This window comes from Tiliqua scincoides, chromosome 5 (genome assembly GCF_035046505.1).
Source record: "Tiliqua scincoides isolate rTilSci1 chromosome 5, rTilSci1.hap2, whole genome shotgun sequence".
Lineage (NCBI taxonomy): Eukaryota > Metazoa > Chordata > Lepidosauria > Squamata > Scincidae > Tiliqua > Tiliqua scincoides.
Window position 1 is genome coordinate 28,935,324 of NC_089825.1, and position 15,933 is coordinate 28,951,256.

At 43.7% G+C, this 15,933-nt stretch overlaps 1 protein-coding gene across 1 annotated transcript in view; it reads right to left on the reverse strand.

Moving 5' to 3' along the window:
- COL28A1 (collagen type XXVIII alpha 1 chain) overlaps positions 1–15,933 on the reverse strand; it is an 81,109-nt gene that overhangs the window by 9,533 nt on the left and 55,643 nt on the right. Inside the window, exons 25-32 of the mRNA XM_066629132.1 lie at positions 11,387–11,455; positions 9,519–9,587; positions 8,039–8,107; positions 7,117–7,197; positions 6,998–7,033; positions 5,094–5,130; positions 3,117–3,674; positions 2,123–2,304 (exon numbers count right to left, since the gene is read on the reverse strand). Of these exons, the coding sequence (XP_066485229.1) occupies positions 2,123–2,304; positions 3,117–3,674; positions 5,094–5,130; positions 6,998–7,033; positions 7,117–7,197; positions 8,039–8,107; positions 9,519–9,587; positions 11,387–11,455 (1,101 nt within the window). The remainder of the gene's footprint in view (positions 1–2,122; positions 2,305–3,116; positions 3,675–5,093; positions 5,131–6,997; positions 7,034–7,116; positions 7,198–8,038; positions 8,108–9,518; positions 9,588–11,386; positions 11,456–15,933) is intronic.

Sequence of the window (15,933 nt, forward strand, 5' to 3'; positions counted from 1 at the left end):
CCCCTTCTTCTTCGAGAGGGGGGCGTTCTATTAGCAACCATTTAATGGGTGCTCTGCCCCTCCTCCTAGGAAAGGGGTGATGTCCAGTTACCAGCCCGCTTGACAGGATTGTGGCCCTTCTCCTTGAGAGGGAGGATTTTTTTTCTGTTAACAGCCCGCTTAACGGGTGCTCGGCCCCCACTGCTTTAAGGGCAATGTTATTACCAACCCACTTAATGGGTGTGCTACCCCTGCCCAGTGGGCGAGGGGTGACGTTCTGTTAACAACCTGCTGGCAGGTATGCTGCCCCATTCCTTGAGAGAGGGGTGAGGTTACCAACCTGCTTAATGGATGAGTGGCCCCACCTCCAGCAGGGGAGCGGTGATGTTATGTCAGCAGTGTTGCTACCAACCTGCTTAACAGGCAGTGTTATCAACCACTTTAATGGGCGTGCTGTCCCTGCTCCAGTGGGAGAGGTGGGATGTGCTGTCAACAACCTGCTAACATGTATGCAGCCCTTATTCCGTTGTAGAGAGGGGCGATGCCACCAACTCATTTAACAGGTGAGCGGTCCCTGCTCTGGTGAGGGAGGGGCGCTGTTCGGATGACAACCTGCTTAGCTACCCCTACTCCTTTAAGAGAGGGGCAATGTTTTCCAACCTGCTTGACAGGTGGGTTGCCGCTGTGCCCGGTTGAGTACGTAGCACATTCAGCGGTGCAAGCAGGAGCCCTGTTCCAGCATGTGGAAGGCTCCCCGCTGACTTTATTCCAGTCTAAGGTGGTCTTTTTGTGTGCCCTCATAGCCCTGGAGTTGTAGCCAAAGGAGTATAACCTTCATTCCCTGCATATCGAAGCGGCTTCTGCAGCCGCAGCATTGTGCCTGTCCGGGGGCGACATTCAGCGGATAGGACGATGGCGTTCTGCAGCTTATAGGCACTACGTTCGGATCTTTTAGAGACAGGCTCCTTCATTGGCATACCCCCCTTTATGGGGGGGGGTGCTGCAAAGGGCAGGGGTTGTGGCAATAACTTCTCTATCTCCTTCTGCAGGATGCGGTGAGAAGCCGGTTCGTGAACTATCTGCAGCCATTCCAAAGTAGTTTGGGTTTGTAAGTGGGCAGCTGCAAGGCAATTTGGAATGCAGCTCGGGCTCAGCCCCGCCATGCAAGTTGGCTGGCTGGCCAAGTGGGGGATGCAGTGGGGCCACCTGTGGCCCACAATGGTGGAGTACTTGAAGGAGAACTTGTCGCCTGACGTATTGGTGATCCACCTGCGTGAAAATGATCTGTGTGGGATGTCCAGGTTGCCGCTCAGGCCCAGAGCAGGCAAGGAGCTCGCCACCCTTCAGGGTTGGCTGCCCGGCATCACGGTGGTCAGCAGCGGGTGTGGCGTGGTGCCAGCTGCTGTGCTAAGGTGGAGAGGATGAGGGGGAACATTGCCAAAGAGACTGGCCAGTTTGTGGCACGGACCGGTGGACAGGTCATTGTGCATCCAGCCATTGCCTTCTCGATGCCTGCTCTCTACAGAGGAGATGGGGGCACTTGTATGAGCAGGGGGCTGACATCTTTCTGAGAGACCTGCAGGATGGCCTTAAGGGAGCGTTTGGGAGCGGGGGGGTCAAGCGCTAGGCTGACCCCTCCTTGTGGCAGGTGGTGCGGTAGAGGCGTGCTTGGGACTTTGGAGTGCACCTTCAGACAGCATAGGCAGGGCAGAATCCAATAGCAGTCCTCAGGGGCTCAGCGGCACGGGGACATTGACTGGGCCCTGGCCGGGACCGTGGGGGTCCTTCTCAGAGGCTCAGCAGCAGCACAGCCCGCGGTCCGGCTGCCTTCCCCTTATGGGACAGACCTGGATGAGCTGCATCGCCCAAGAACGGGGCACAGCTTGGAGTCGGGTGCACATCCAGTCTGGGGGACAGATTTGGTTCTGGGGCTGCCCAGTAGTCCCGCCTCCGCACCACAAAGGGGTTTTCGCTGCCCCTGCAACTGCAGGTCTCAGCCTCCTTTCTGTATTAAAATGCTAATAAAGCGGTCCTTTCTCCGATGTGTATTGTCTCGAGCATTCATTGGACGGTGCCCAGACAAAGGACTGGGAACACCTTGGTGACATATTGTTTTCAGAGAGAGGCACAATGCTTTACTTACAGAATCAATAACTTCTGGTTTAGGTGGGGGGATGTATGGTTCTGGTGTCTCCGCTGTGGAAAACTGACCAGTGTGTTCACTTCCTGTTTCAACGCCCGGTGAAAATGCTGAAGTAAGCACTTGGCTGATGTAGGAACTGAAATCATCCTCACAAATTTGTTTGAAGATCTTATTTTCAAGAGCTGAAAGAGTGACAAAAAAAGGCCAGGACTCCCAGATGGAAATGCATTAAAGACCAGGAATAATCCAAGATTGTGACTGGAACTTTTGACATTTTTTGTTAAGGCAGGTGATTTGGATCAGGGCCAACATGTGGAGGAAAGAGGGGCAGTGTAGCCTGCTTGTAGCCTGCAGTACACTGTAGCCTGCAGTGTAGCAAAACATCGCCCTGATCCAGAAACAGCTATAAGGAGCAGAAGAGAAAAGGTACAGGCACAATTTTGTGCCTGTAAATTTTCCTTCTATCAGTAATGGCAGCTTAGAGAAGGAAGGCACAGGGACTAAGGGGAAGAAGTCCCTACACACACACACACACACACACACACACACACACACACACACACACACAGCCACTGCCCTGATCCAAATCTGTCTGTGGTTGCTTAGAGTAAATAGTATCTACATTCAGAATACTACCAGGGGCTCAGGCAGACCAGTACCTTCTTCCAGTCAGTCCCCTGATGTTCTTGTAATTTCACAACTAATTCATCCTCAACATTCCATGACCCTTGGGGGGGGGGGGTGTTACTGAGCATACTTCGTTTCCATCAGGCTGCTCTTGCGTGTGGGAGGGTTCCCGTTCCTTTAAATTTACAAATTTATGCGCTTCTGCAGCCTAAGGGAATCTCTTGAGTATGTCAAAACCACTTCTGGATTTTCAGGCATCTCCATCTTGCTTGCAACCTAATAGGCACTCAGGAAGCTGAGTTCACTGGTAATGTAGGTAAAATTGTAATATTAATAAAGTTGTAAATCTTTTGGAGAGGCGTTTTACTCTTACCTTGCAGGGTCGTGAAATCATCTATCTGGTAGACATGCTCACTGTCAGGGTCTGTGGCAATCAGATTCATCTCTTTCTGAAATTCTTCCAAATTGGGATCATCCTTATGAACCACTCCAATGACAAACATGTCAATGTTGAGCGCATGGGCCTTCTTCACCACAACATCCAGTTTTTCATCGCGGGTATCCGTTTGCCCATCGGTTATTACAATAGCCACCTTTCTTACTCCTTGCCGGGCAACCTGGAATATCTCAATGGCTTTATCAATAGCTTTAGCAGTGAATGTGCCTTCTCCTAGGTATTGCATGTTATCCACAGCACGTACCAGGTTATCTTTGTTGGAGAACTGCTGCAAAGTGGACACCAGCTCTACTTCATGGCTGAAATTGATGATGCCAACACGCGCTGTAGCTTGATTGACAGTGATGGCATCAGTCACTGTTTTTACAAACCTTTTGATCCTCTCAAAGTTGTCAGGCCCAACACTCTCAGAACTGTCAATCACAAACACTAGTTCCAAAGGATTTTCCTTGCACTTAACACCACATCCTGGAAGTAAGTAATAGGCAGGGTTTTATGATAATTTAAGTAATCTGCTAAATCTATTGTACTAGGCTATTTACCTTTTCAAGACAAAGGCTGGGATCCAGAAAAACCTCATTTGCTCAAAGGGCACCCTTCTGGTGTCAGCCAGATGGGCCTCTGGTTTTCAAGGACTGCTCTTAGATGACTGCATGAGAAGATAAAAAGTGTAGGGGTTCATAAAACCCCCATGCCTGAACACCCCTTTGGATCTGAACCATAATAAGAGTATCACATTAATGCAATGTAGCATAATAGAAGTTGCTTGATGCACATGACTTCAGATTTCTGTTCTTTATGCAAAAGTGTATATCAGGTCCATTTTAGGCCCAAATCCTAGCCAACTTTCCAGTGATGGCATAGCTGTGACAGTGAGACGTGTGCTGCATCCTGCAGTTGGGTGGCACTCATGGAGGCCTCCTCAAAGTAAGGGAATGTTTGTTCCCTTACCTCAGAGCTGCATTGCCCTTATGTTGGTGCTGGAAAGTGGGTTAGGATTTCTCCCTAAGAGCCCTATCCTATCCAATTTTCCAGCACTGGTGTAGCCACAATGCAGCCCTGAGGTAAGGGAACAAATGATCCCATACCTTGAGGACGCTTCTGTGACTGCCTCCCCACCACAGGATGTAGTGTACGCTCCACTGGCACAGTTGCACCGGCACTGGAAAATTAGATCGGATTTGGCCCTACGTCATGGAACTCCATCGACATGACCAGAAGATACACTCCTTTAAATGGACATGTTATACCCTTTTATATATCTTTGTGTGGTGGGAAGCACTGAATCGAAGTCCCAAATAACACATGATCCCATTTCTCTCTTCCTTGCCCAACAAATGAACAAAGTCCTAAATCTCAGTCTCAGCACACTACTTATAATGCTGTGTAAAAGCAAGTTTACTTCTTTGATTATACAGTATGAGTCCCATTGCAAACTACATATCAAACATGTTAATAGTGGGTAGTTCACATGTTTTACAGAGGCAGTATATAAATTATAATAACGGATAAGAGCCAAAGGTGCTCTTCTGCACATGGAACAAATCTTCCACTCACAGAAGGTTTTGACATCTTGTGTTAAAATATTATGCAAGGAAAGTATTTAAATCTGAAGGTACTCCTCTTGCTTGCACAACATGCTGTGCATCCAAAGAAATGCAAATGGAAGTAAAATACATGTTGATTCTATAGCAGTGGTACTTCTGCAAGGGAAGTGGAAGCATGATAATTTGCAATAGAATCAACACATATTTCATTCCAATCACCCTTTTTTTGCAAGCAATCAAATAAACATGCACATTGCTGAGGTTCATTCATTGTGTTTTTTCCCCCAAGTGAAAACCATTTATACCATAAAGTGATTTCCTTCCTTTAGACATATCTTACCACATATCTCCATTATAAGTTTAATTACATCTTCTTTCTGAAAGAAAGAGTATCCACTTGATTTGGGTTTTCTGATTTGGTTACTGGTATATTTTAAAAAATGAATACATAAATAAAAGTTTTTGCCATTAAGGGTGGCCAAAATGTATTTATTAAAATTATTTTAATGGCAGCATGCACACTAAATAACAAATCATTTGACATTTGGACAGATTTATATGCTTGGAAATAACAAGATTCCTAGCTGATAGATACTGAATCCAGTCTGCCAAAAATAAGAAAACAAACCAAAAAACATCCATGGCACCTGGAACTATCACTGCAGTCTGGGAACAGGGCCCATGTCGAAAGAGCCAATGGATCTATGATCAAAGAGTCTGTTATTATTGTAGTTTGTGTATCAGCAGTTGGGAACTTGCAACACAAAGCTGATATGTGGCCCTCTAACCCCTTTTCTGCAATTCTTCTGCAACGACTATAACATCACAGACAAACTCAATCATATCCCCCGTTACTCCGTAATATGCAGCCATGCCAACATAGTGCATGCTATGGAGAGGGGGTTGACCAGAAGGCCAACAAGAGGTATATAAAAAACTTTTTCACTTACTCCTCAGTAGGCCTTCTGGTTGCCTACAGATCTCCTTAGATCTATACCAGCTATGTAGCTAGTCTGAGGAGAGGAAAGGGGCAGGTTGGTTGGGAAAATCAGGGATAGGATCCTAGCGTAAGTCAGTGCCACTGAGATCCATCCCCTCTGCTCCTGAACCTCCTCTTCTCCACCTGTGATCTGCCCCCTCTGCCAACTTATGTAGTTCAGGACAGGCTGGATCCATTGGTGGTGGGTGCGCAGAGTTGCTGACAATTTGTGTCAGTGGCTCCCTTGCTCCTCACAGTGGTTTGCCATTTACAGTAGCGCAGCTGCATTTACAGCAGGGGAACACGAATTCCGCTGTCATAAAACAAGGTTAGGATTGGGCCATGAGTCGTGCAAAGTGGGAGGATCCAGAGCTTGATGACGCAAGTGGTTGGACAAAAAAAAATGATTGCGGACCAATATCTCAGTCAGTCCACAGGCTGTTTTGAAGAAAGCAAAGTGGCCCAACCAATGCAACAAATTGTCCAGTTTGTAGTTTATTCTAAGATGGACTAGATGGGCCTATGGCCTGATCCAGTGGGGCTGTTCTTATGTAAGATCCAAAACTATATGAGCTATTTCTCTTGTTTCTGTACATTTCTCTTAAAAAGCAATTAGGGGAGGGAAAGTGGATTGAATCATGCTGCCAAGGATGGGATGGGGAAAATCCAACAAGTTTTCCTGGTGTAGATCGCTGGTCTATCCACTTAGTATCTGTCCCACTAAGGAAATCATACATGCACCCATATGTTTTCCCAAATAGGTCAAATAGTTTGACAGCCCAATTACATTGGGAAAACAGCATAGGTTGCCCCATTAGGGTTTGAAATGGATTTGATAACCCTACTCTGAAAGCTGATTCATTTTATAGCCACACTAAAAAGAAAACAAACAAAATTCATCTCTGAATAACCCCTGATAACTGGTTAAGAGGCACTTTTTCAAGTGGGTGCTCCTCTTTTATTTAGCAGAGGGAGAGTAACTGGCCCACCTCACCCCAGCAGTGTCTTTTCTAGTGGCTGTCTGCTGGTGTTGCATCTTTTTAGATTGTGAGCCCTTTTGGGACAGGGAGCCATTAGATATTTGATTTTCTCTGTAAACCGCTTTGTGAACTTTTTGTTGAAAAGCGGTATATAAATACTGTTGTTGTTGTTGAATGAGAGATTATTTTAAAATAAAGTACCAAAACATATGTGCAGTTTCTCTTATAGCTCACTTTTCTTTTTTAATTATAATAATAAAAATCGCTACATAGACATGTACTTACAGTAAGACCAGGTTCACCTTTGACTCCTGAAGATCCCTAAAAGGTTATATAACAACATCAGTTATTGAGTTCAGATCTTCTGTTTGGAAAGATAAATAACATACAAAATTGGGCTTTACCCTTGGTCCTGCAGGGCCAGGTTCTCCAATCTCTCCTTTGTCACCTCTCTTTCCCTGATCTCCTTTTTCTCCATAATCTCCCTAATCAAATGCAACATTGTTATTGTTTTGCAGGAGCTTCAAAACCATGATGTTTTGCTTCATGTAATCAGTAAGACAGTAAGAAGTAATCAGAAGACAGCTTGTGGTAGTGTTTTAAAATAATTACAGTACTAACTACTCAATTCTGTTTCATGAAAAACACTGTTAGCAAATTCTATACAGAATCAATTTAGAGTGTGTGATGCATGGAAACCAATATGAGGACAAAAACAACAATATAGTAGTATCATCTGGGTGCATGGTGCTTTACATGGAATGTGCATAGTTTTCAGTGACAAAGGACTCTTAATCTAAATTAAGACCCAAAGGAAACAAAAAAGGAAGGGGAGAGAAAAGGGACAGAGGAAAACAGGAAAAGCAACTGTAGAAGCTCCAGACAAATCTATACTAGTTTATGCAGGCCATCCTCCTCTATGGTTCATGGGGTGTCCTCAGTAATCAGCTCCACCCTCCTCAGCCAGCATTTTGCATCGGACTCTGCCTTCCACACACACACTTTGCATTGCCATCAGTGGGTATGAGGTAATTATGACATTCAGCCTCCTTTCAGAAAGTGATGGGCTGTACAAGTTGCCTTAGCCCTTGTCTTGGAATATGGCTGCTTGGAGCATCTATTGTCCAAAAACATTAGATTACAGAATCTTCCCATCCATTTTTTCCCCCCAGCAATTAAAACTGCATAAAGGAACAGCTCAATAGGAACGCATGCACTTTTTGTTAAGTCTGAAATGAAGCCTCTCATTCTGCAGCTTCTTCAGAAGAGTGCTGACAGTGATCAGGCTCTCTTAACTAAAGCAAACAATGAGAGGCATACTTTTACCTTAGGGCCAGGGAGGCCAGTTCCCAAGGAGCCTTTGGGTCCTGGTATGCCCTGAATTCCTTGCTCTCCCTGAAAATTATATGGATTAAAATTAAGTTTTTTACAAGAAGTCTTGCAAAGCAACAGCCCCAGGGAAACCACAGCTTTTCAGTTATTCATAGGTTAATTTTTGTTTGACTGCAGAATGATTCAAATATATCTGTTGGGCTCAGATTTGTGTATTCATGTATACCGCCTTAAAAACGTGCATACAGAAATTTCACTATGGTGACAGATGTTTAGCAAGCCATTTTATCCCTTTTAATACACAGCGTTATTATTGCTTTGCACGCAGAGCTATTAAGTTAAACATAGCTAGGGGAGAAAAGCAATTTTGAAAAAACCATACAATCTTTGTGGCTCAACCCAGAAGCTTAAGTGGACACAAATATGTTTCCCAACAGCAATGCTTACTTAAATAGTCCAAAGAAATGATACACGGATGTTCCTGTAATGTGCTGAGTTCTGAAACTTTATGAACATTAGGAGTGCTCCAATTCTCGCCCCTATTTGACCAAATACGAAGGGAGATCTGTTTCTCAGAAGATAGCAACTGGTTAAATTTTGCATCTCTGTATAGTAACCTAGAAAGGGCTGCAGCTCAGTGAAGGAGTGTTTTGTTTGCATGCAGAAGGTCCTACGGACAATCCACAGCACCTCCAGGTAACACATTTGTGACCCATCTTGAGAGCCTAAAGAGCCTCCACTAGTTGGTGTGTAGACCATACTGAGTAAGAAGTAACTAATGCCTGACACAGCACAGGGCCTGACATCATGGCCACCTACTAGGCGCGTTTGTGAAGCAGAGTTTTCACACTCCCAATTCACACCGCCCCTCTTCTCCATACAAGTGACTATTCCATTCAGGAGCAGCCACACTTCTAAGAGTGAAGTCCAGTTTTCTCTCTCTCAGGTGTCATGGTAACTGGGTACATTTTACCTTCCTGGAGTTGAACAAGCAGCATAGTGGCATCTACTCTGGAATGAGGCCAAAACAACATGTTCAATTAAGCAAGGAGTTGCTGCTGAAGGGCTTAGATATACTAGAGTAAAAAATAAATAAATATGCTGATTCAAATATGAAATGAGCACACTTGTCTTGTTTAGCCTATCCCACTCTAAAACTCACACACATGGTGATTGTGCCTGGGGAAGGATGGAGGGGCTCTACTTGTGGGCATATGGAAGTGGAGTAAGACACAAACAACTACACGTGTGTGGTTTGGCTTTTGTTTTCACTTGGGAAAGAATACCAAAGTATAAAAGATACCAAAGGTAGATGCACTTCATCTCTGAAGTGCTGCTCCAAAGTACAGCCCCTCCCAATGCAAAATATAACTCCAGTGTTCTAATCTAAGCAATGAAAGAAAATGGTGATGCGAAACAATTGCACAGTAAAAAGAAGCTATTTTCAAAAGTTTTCCTGCAATTGCAGTGTTACCTTACTTCCTTGTGCACCATATCCTGGAGGCCCCTGTGGACCTGGAAAGCCCTTTTGACCTATAGAGCCCTGGGCGGGAGGGGGGGGGAAGAAACAAAACACCATGGGTTTGAAAACAAAAGAGAGGTTTAAGATATCTTTGGAATGAGTGCAAAATATGCTTGGGCAAAGCTCTCTGTTCATCTCTATCGACTTCAACTTCGGAAAGTATGAAAGGTATGTATCTTTGGAATTGGGGGGGGAGAATTTAATAGACATCAAGATCAAGCAGGGAGATTCAAAGGAGCGTATGATCACCTCCTTGTGTCCAATGGGCCTTTGGACTTCCTTTTCAAAAAAAAAAAAAAACACAACCAGGTATGCAATACAAGCTCCTCGGTGTGTTCAAGGTACGTTTTTGTATCCTGACTAAAGAATTATGATTTAAGGAGGACATCATCACTAACTTGTACAAATTTGCCTGGCTAAGCTGTTTTATTATGTTCCAGGACAAATTAGTAAAATGATGAAATTTATAGGTATGAAACAGCCAGAACCCCAGACTGTAATTACAGGTATGAAACATGTAGAAATCTACCATAAATTCAGATCTATGACATAAGATCGTAAGCTAAGTGAGTTTTTCAGAGCTGACAGTTAAGGAGTAAAATGGGACACTCAAATCAAGGCCAAGTCCTCTTGCATCATATGGTGGTATCTCTAACAAATGAGTAAGATCCCTTCATTCTGCAGTGGCATGTCCTTAGAGCAGCTGCAGAATGGGTGTAACACAAATACATTTATTTGTAGATGTCTGCATCATTAATCCATGTTTTTACTGACAGTTGAAACTGAACTGGCTGTACTTTGTTGGCAAGGAGTAGCTCAGGGTGTGGATTGTTTTTTTGCTATGGTCCACAGAGACACAACATTGGGGAGAGGAAAGTCCATTTTGAAACCATAATGCAGTTAGACTAGATCCTTTCCCTCCACTCCTTGTAAAGAAGAAGCTGGCAAAGAGAGAGGTTAAAGGCAAGAAGGAGGTCCAGAAACAAGGGATTTGGCAAGTCCAACATATTCCCCCCTTTCCTTCCCTTTTGCCATCGAGGGGCAGTTTATACATCCAAAAGAATAAAAAAAACTTCCTTGAATGCCACTTCAAGTTACAGCTGAGCGATACATAATGTGAATATTCCCTAACAAATGACAGCAAAACTCCCTGCATAAACCTTGATAGCCTGACTGAAGTGTATAAAAAGAAAAGCTTTGCCACTTCTTGCTGCCGAATACATCGACTGGCTGCCAAGAACGATAATGGACAGGTCTGTACCTTCTATGGGCACATCCAGTAACTCAGGCAGAGCTGGCCCAAGACCCCTGATACTGGAGGTGATGGACCAAATACCCCACCTTTTGCCTGGGGGCGTGTCAGCTGCTACCTCCTTCTGCTCCTCCTTCCCCTGCTGCCTGGACCAGAAGAGAATGGAGCATGTACCCTCTTTTTCTCCATCCTCTTCTTTCATTTTGAATCCAGGGAACAGGAGGATAAATGGTGGAAGTGGGTGAATGGATGAATGCAGGCACTTGCTACCAATCAGTTACATGAGGCTACCTCTTCACAGGTAGCCACAGGATAGGATGGGCCTGAATCCAGGCCTCTAACTGCAAATGCAATATTACAGAGAACATTTATTTTGCAAACCACCCTCAAGCCAATTAAGGTTAATATTTAGAAAAAGGAGGGAAGACCATGATTATACTGTATTGAACACAAACTTCCTTAAACACAGGTATTAAGCTTTTACACACATTATAATTTAATAAGGGTGAGCAACTTTCGCATCACAGAGCTGTGCAGCCCTGGGCTTTAAGAAGAGAATCTCACTAACCTTTGGCCCAGGTATTCCAATTCCCCTTTGTCCAGGAGGTCCTGGGGGTCCTCTTGGTCCTAGTTCTCCCTAAAGGGGAAAAAATGACATTCAATACAGGCACTGCATTCTCATCATTTTACAAATGAATACACTTGATTTCAACCCAAGGTATAGTAGACATACAAAGCACAGAACATGTTGACCCCAACAACATGTATACTACAGGAACTCTGCTTATTTTCTCTTACAAGCTCTCCACAGATATTCAAGACTCCAGGCCAAATTACAAATTGTAAGGAAATGCATGTAGCCATAGCCCAGAGACCCTTTTCTGTTTGAAAAGTCACTTTTAGAGGGAACAATTGGGAGTGGAGGAACACCAGGAGGGGGGAGGTCACCCAATCTTTTCAAATTTCTTTGCTCCAGATCACGCCCCAGGGCCCTTTTGGAACATCTTAAAACCTATGGTGAGAAAAGCCACTGAGATTTATTTAGATTAGCTTTCCTCCCCCTTGCAGAATTTCTAAAATCTACCCAGTTGTTCCTTTAACAATTCAAACCCATGGCGAAGCACAGTCAGAGATTTAAACAACTGAACAGCTATTGATAACAGCTGGAGAAAGATTTTATCTTACTTTAGTTCCTAATGGACAAAGGTCTGTTGCACCAAAATCACACTTTGCACAATCTGGATGGAGGGGGGCATTTCAGTTGCACTTAAACATGAGCAGTCAACCTACAAACCAGTTAATTCAGAACCTTTCCATGTTGGCAGGTGTTTAAATCCAAGTAGACCAGTTTGACTGGTTTGTAGACCAGACTGTGAAAGCTCTTGAAGATTAGCTAGAGACAATCAATAGCTGTCCTTTTTTCTTTTTTTCTTTTTTTTTTTTAAAGGTACAGTATATCCTTTCCCCCACAATGCCCAATCAGATGCCTCTCTAGGAAACCCAAGTTCAAACAGGGCTTGGGCATTCACTTTCCTCTCCTGTCCTGGCTTTCCAGAAACTGGTATTCAGTGGCATCTGAACATGGAGTTTCCATATAGCCATCGCTGCTAATAACCATGGATGGACCCATTCTCAGTAAATTTGTCTAATGCACATTTAAAGCCAACTAATCCAGGACAGTGTCAAAACTCATTTCATACAGAGGCCTGAAGTCAGCATTCATGGTGCCTACTGAGGGCCAAAAGTGTCATCATTAAACAGAAAGTGACATAATTAAGCAGATGATGGGCAGAAAGAAGCACTTCGTTCTCACATAGAAATGCATTAGCTGCAAATGACAGAAAAGAAAATGGGCAAATCTTGTTCTTATTTTCAAGATAATGTGAGAGCCCAATTATCATGCTGGGAGAACCCAATTAAAACGTGGTCGGAAAAAATTGCTTCCAGGGGCCACATTCATTAGCAGGCCTTATGTTTGACACCCCTGATCTAATCTATCACTGCAGCATTTTTCAACTGTGGGTCAGGACCCATTTCTGGATGGGTTGTGCCCCCATTTCTGGATGGGTCCTCCAGTGAAAACACAGATGCTGAAAAGATCTGATAACTAATTGCCTCAAGCCCTGACACTATTCAAAAATCTGTTTTTTTCCCCATCAATGACAGGTAGTGGGGGCAATTGAAGCCTGAGTCATGCAGAATGCAATGAAACAAACTGCATTGAAATATCTCTATTCTATCAAATATAGCAAAAAAAAACCAAGCGGGGTTGGGCAATGAGTATCACCATGCTCGCTGCCCAGAGCTTTGCCCTGCCCACTGCATGGGAGAAGGTGTATCATGGGGGGTGATTTGCTGACCTTACAGTAATGAAAACGGTTGAGTGAGTGACACCACTGCACTAGTAAAAGCTATTTTAGCACAATTGCTATGAACCTGAGCAAGACTGGGACACAGTCTCCTGGTACACGAAGGGGTACTCCAAATGCCTTCCCCTTTACCTGGCTGTGCTCTAGTCCAGTGGTCTTCAACCTTTTTCATTTTTGTAAATTGCTGCAATCCCACAACTGAGGCTTCAGGACCCCACTGAAGTCACAACCCTAAGGTTGAAGAACAGTCGCCTAAGGTAAAGCATTCCCTCTCAGCTCAGCTACAATGTGGGAATACAGGTCCAGACTATTTATACACGGATTTTTTATACACGGATTTGACTCAACATGAATGGCCCCTGCAAATGAGAAGGAATGTGCTGATCCCTGGAGAAGGACAAAAATGCATCCCTTTAAAATCAGTTTTAGAAATTGAACAGTCCTTTAACAATAGCCTCCTTAATGAGGGGGGGGGGCAGCTGGCTGACAATCCATCAATCCTTTTCTCCCCAGTGGACTCCTCCCTTCCCCCTGACCCCTGAAAGAAAGATGATCCCTTTGCATTGGTGAAGGGAGGGGTGTAAGCTCTTGCAGGAGGACTGATGGATTGTCTTGTTAATGCCTCTTATCTTACATAGCAAAGGTCAGCAAGGCTGTTTTTAAATCAACACAGCAAAGAAACTTTATTTTTTAAATTTATTTGCTATAGTGTGTTTTTTTTGCCATCCAGGTGAGTGCTTGGAACGGAACCCACTCGAATAATGAGGCTCAACCTGTAATAAACTATATTATCCCTTATAGGATTGTTGGAAGGATTAAGATAGTTCATGTGAAGTGCTCTGCACATGGAGAAATGCTAATTATTAATTTGGCATTGCACATACTTGATATGAGTCATAGATATGCCACGTGCTGCCAGTAGGTGGTGCCAAAGGATTCATGAACTTTTATGCGGACTGTCTAGAAATCTATTGATGTGTAACATCTTTTTTCCTTGTTCTGATAAAATGTCCTGATATATTTAGGCTGCAACCTCATGCACTCTGTTCTGGGAGAAAGCCCCACTGTAGTAAGTTCAGTATATTGTATGTATATGTATATTGTATGTACATACATTATATGTATATATGTAAATTAGTATTTACAACAGATAAAACATACATAGGATCAGGCTCTTCTTTTGGCCATTCATAGACTACTTCAGATAAACATTTTTCCCTTAACAAATCTGAAGATGAGTCACCAAAAATGCTGAAGACTTAGGCCCAGATCAAATGTGCAAAAAACCCATAAAGAAATTAGCATTTTCCATAAAATAAGATCATGTTTGAATGCAAAACCCATGTGGGTTTCCTTATCCATGAGAATCCCATACAATGTTTTGCCATTAAATGTTCAAGTAACTCTTTCCCACTCGTTCCCCTCTTAATCCATGAGTTCTTCTTGCTGGCCGATACATTAAACATGCATTAATTAACATGCATTAATTTTCTTTCCAGTGGTTCTCAAACTTTTAGCACTGGAACTCACTTTTCAGAATGAGAATCTGTCAGGACCCACCAGCAGTGATGTCGTGACCAGAAGTGACATCATCAAGCAGGAAAATTTGTAACAATCCTAGGCTGCAATCCTACCCACACTTACCCAGGAGTAAGTCCCATTTTTTATCATTGTTAAAAGCATATACGTAGTAGCCTGTGAAAAGTACAAATCTGTAACATTTCCCCAAATGCAGTCACATCCCATGGTAGCATCATCTAATTCATTAAAAATAAAATATTGAAATGAATGGGGACCCACCTGAAATTGGTTTGTGACCCACCTAGTGGCTCCTGACCCACAATTTGAGAAACACAGCCCTAAGCAATTCCTCCACCCCCACAGGACTCATTTCCTGCACAGAGAGACAGTCTACCCAAACATGGCAAAAGCAGGAGGTGGGTAGGTGTTCTTGGCTCCTCTCGCCCAGCACTTGAGATTTGAGGGGGTAGAGGGAAGGAGAAGCTGGTGGCATTTTTAGTCCTCTTCATGCTGGGGGAAGGAGAAGTGTTGTCTGTTTGTATCACCTATTCAGAAGTTTGTCCCATTGTGTTCAGCGGGACTTACTCCCAAGAAAATGTGTATAAGATTGCAACCCAAGTTGTATAGGAACAAATGTAAGGAGGGAAGAAGGTTCAAAACTGAGGTACAGGTGGGACCTCAGTATTCACTGATTTGGCATTCATTGAGTTGACTTACCACTGATACTGGGGGCCATCTTTAAATGCCTTGTAACAAGGGGGAAAAGCACCAAAATCAAATTTCCTCTCTTTGTACTGCTAAACCGCACTGGATGCAAGCTTCTCAGGGATAGCTTCAAAGACCCTCTTCCAGGTTTCTTGCTCCTCCATTGTTGCCCCAGAATGCATCAGTATAGACATTATACCACATTCAGTCACTAGATGGGGTGAATAATGGAATCTAATGGAATGAAATTATGGCTGCATGCAGTATAGCATCTATACCAATGCATTCTAGGGAAACAATAGAGGAGAAAGAAACCCAGAAGTGAATCTTTAACCCATTTCTGCCCAGCCCACAGGTGTACACATTTTATCCATGTTGCATGTATGCAAAGTTGGGCAGAATTGGTTTAAAGCTATTTTTCCACTGATTTGGTATCCACTGATTTTTTTTTATCCACTGGAGAACCTCAGTGGATAACAGGGCACAAACTGTATCTTTGTCTGTAAGTCTGAGTATGAAT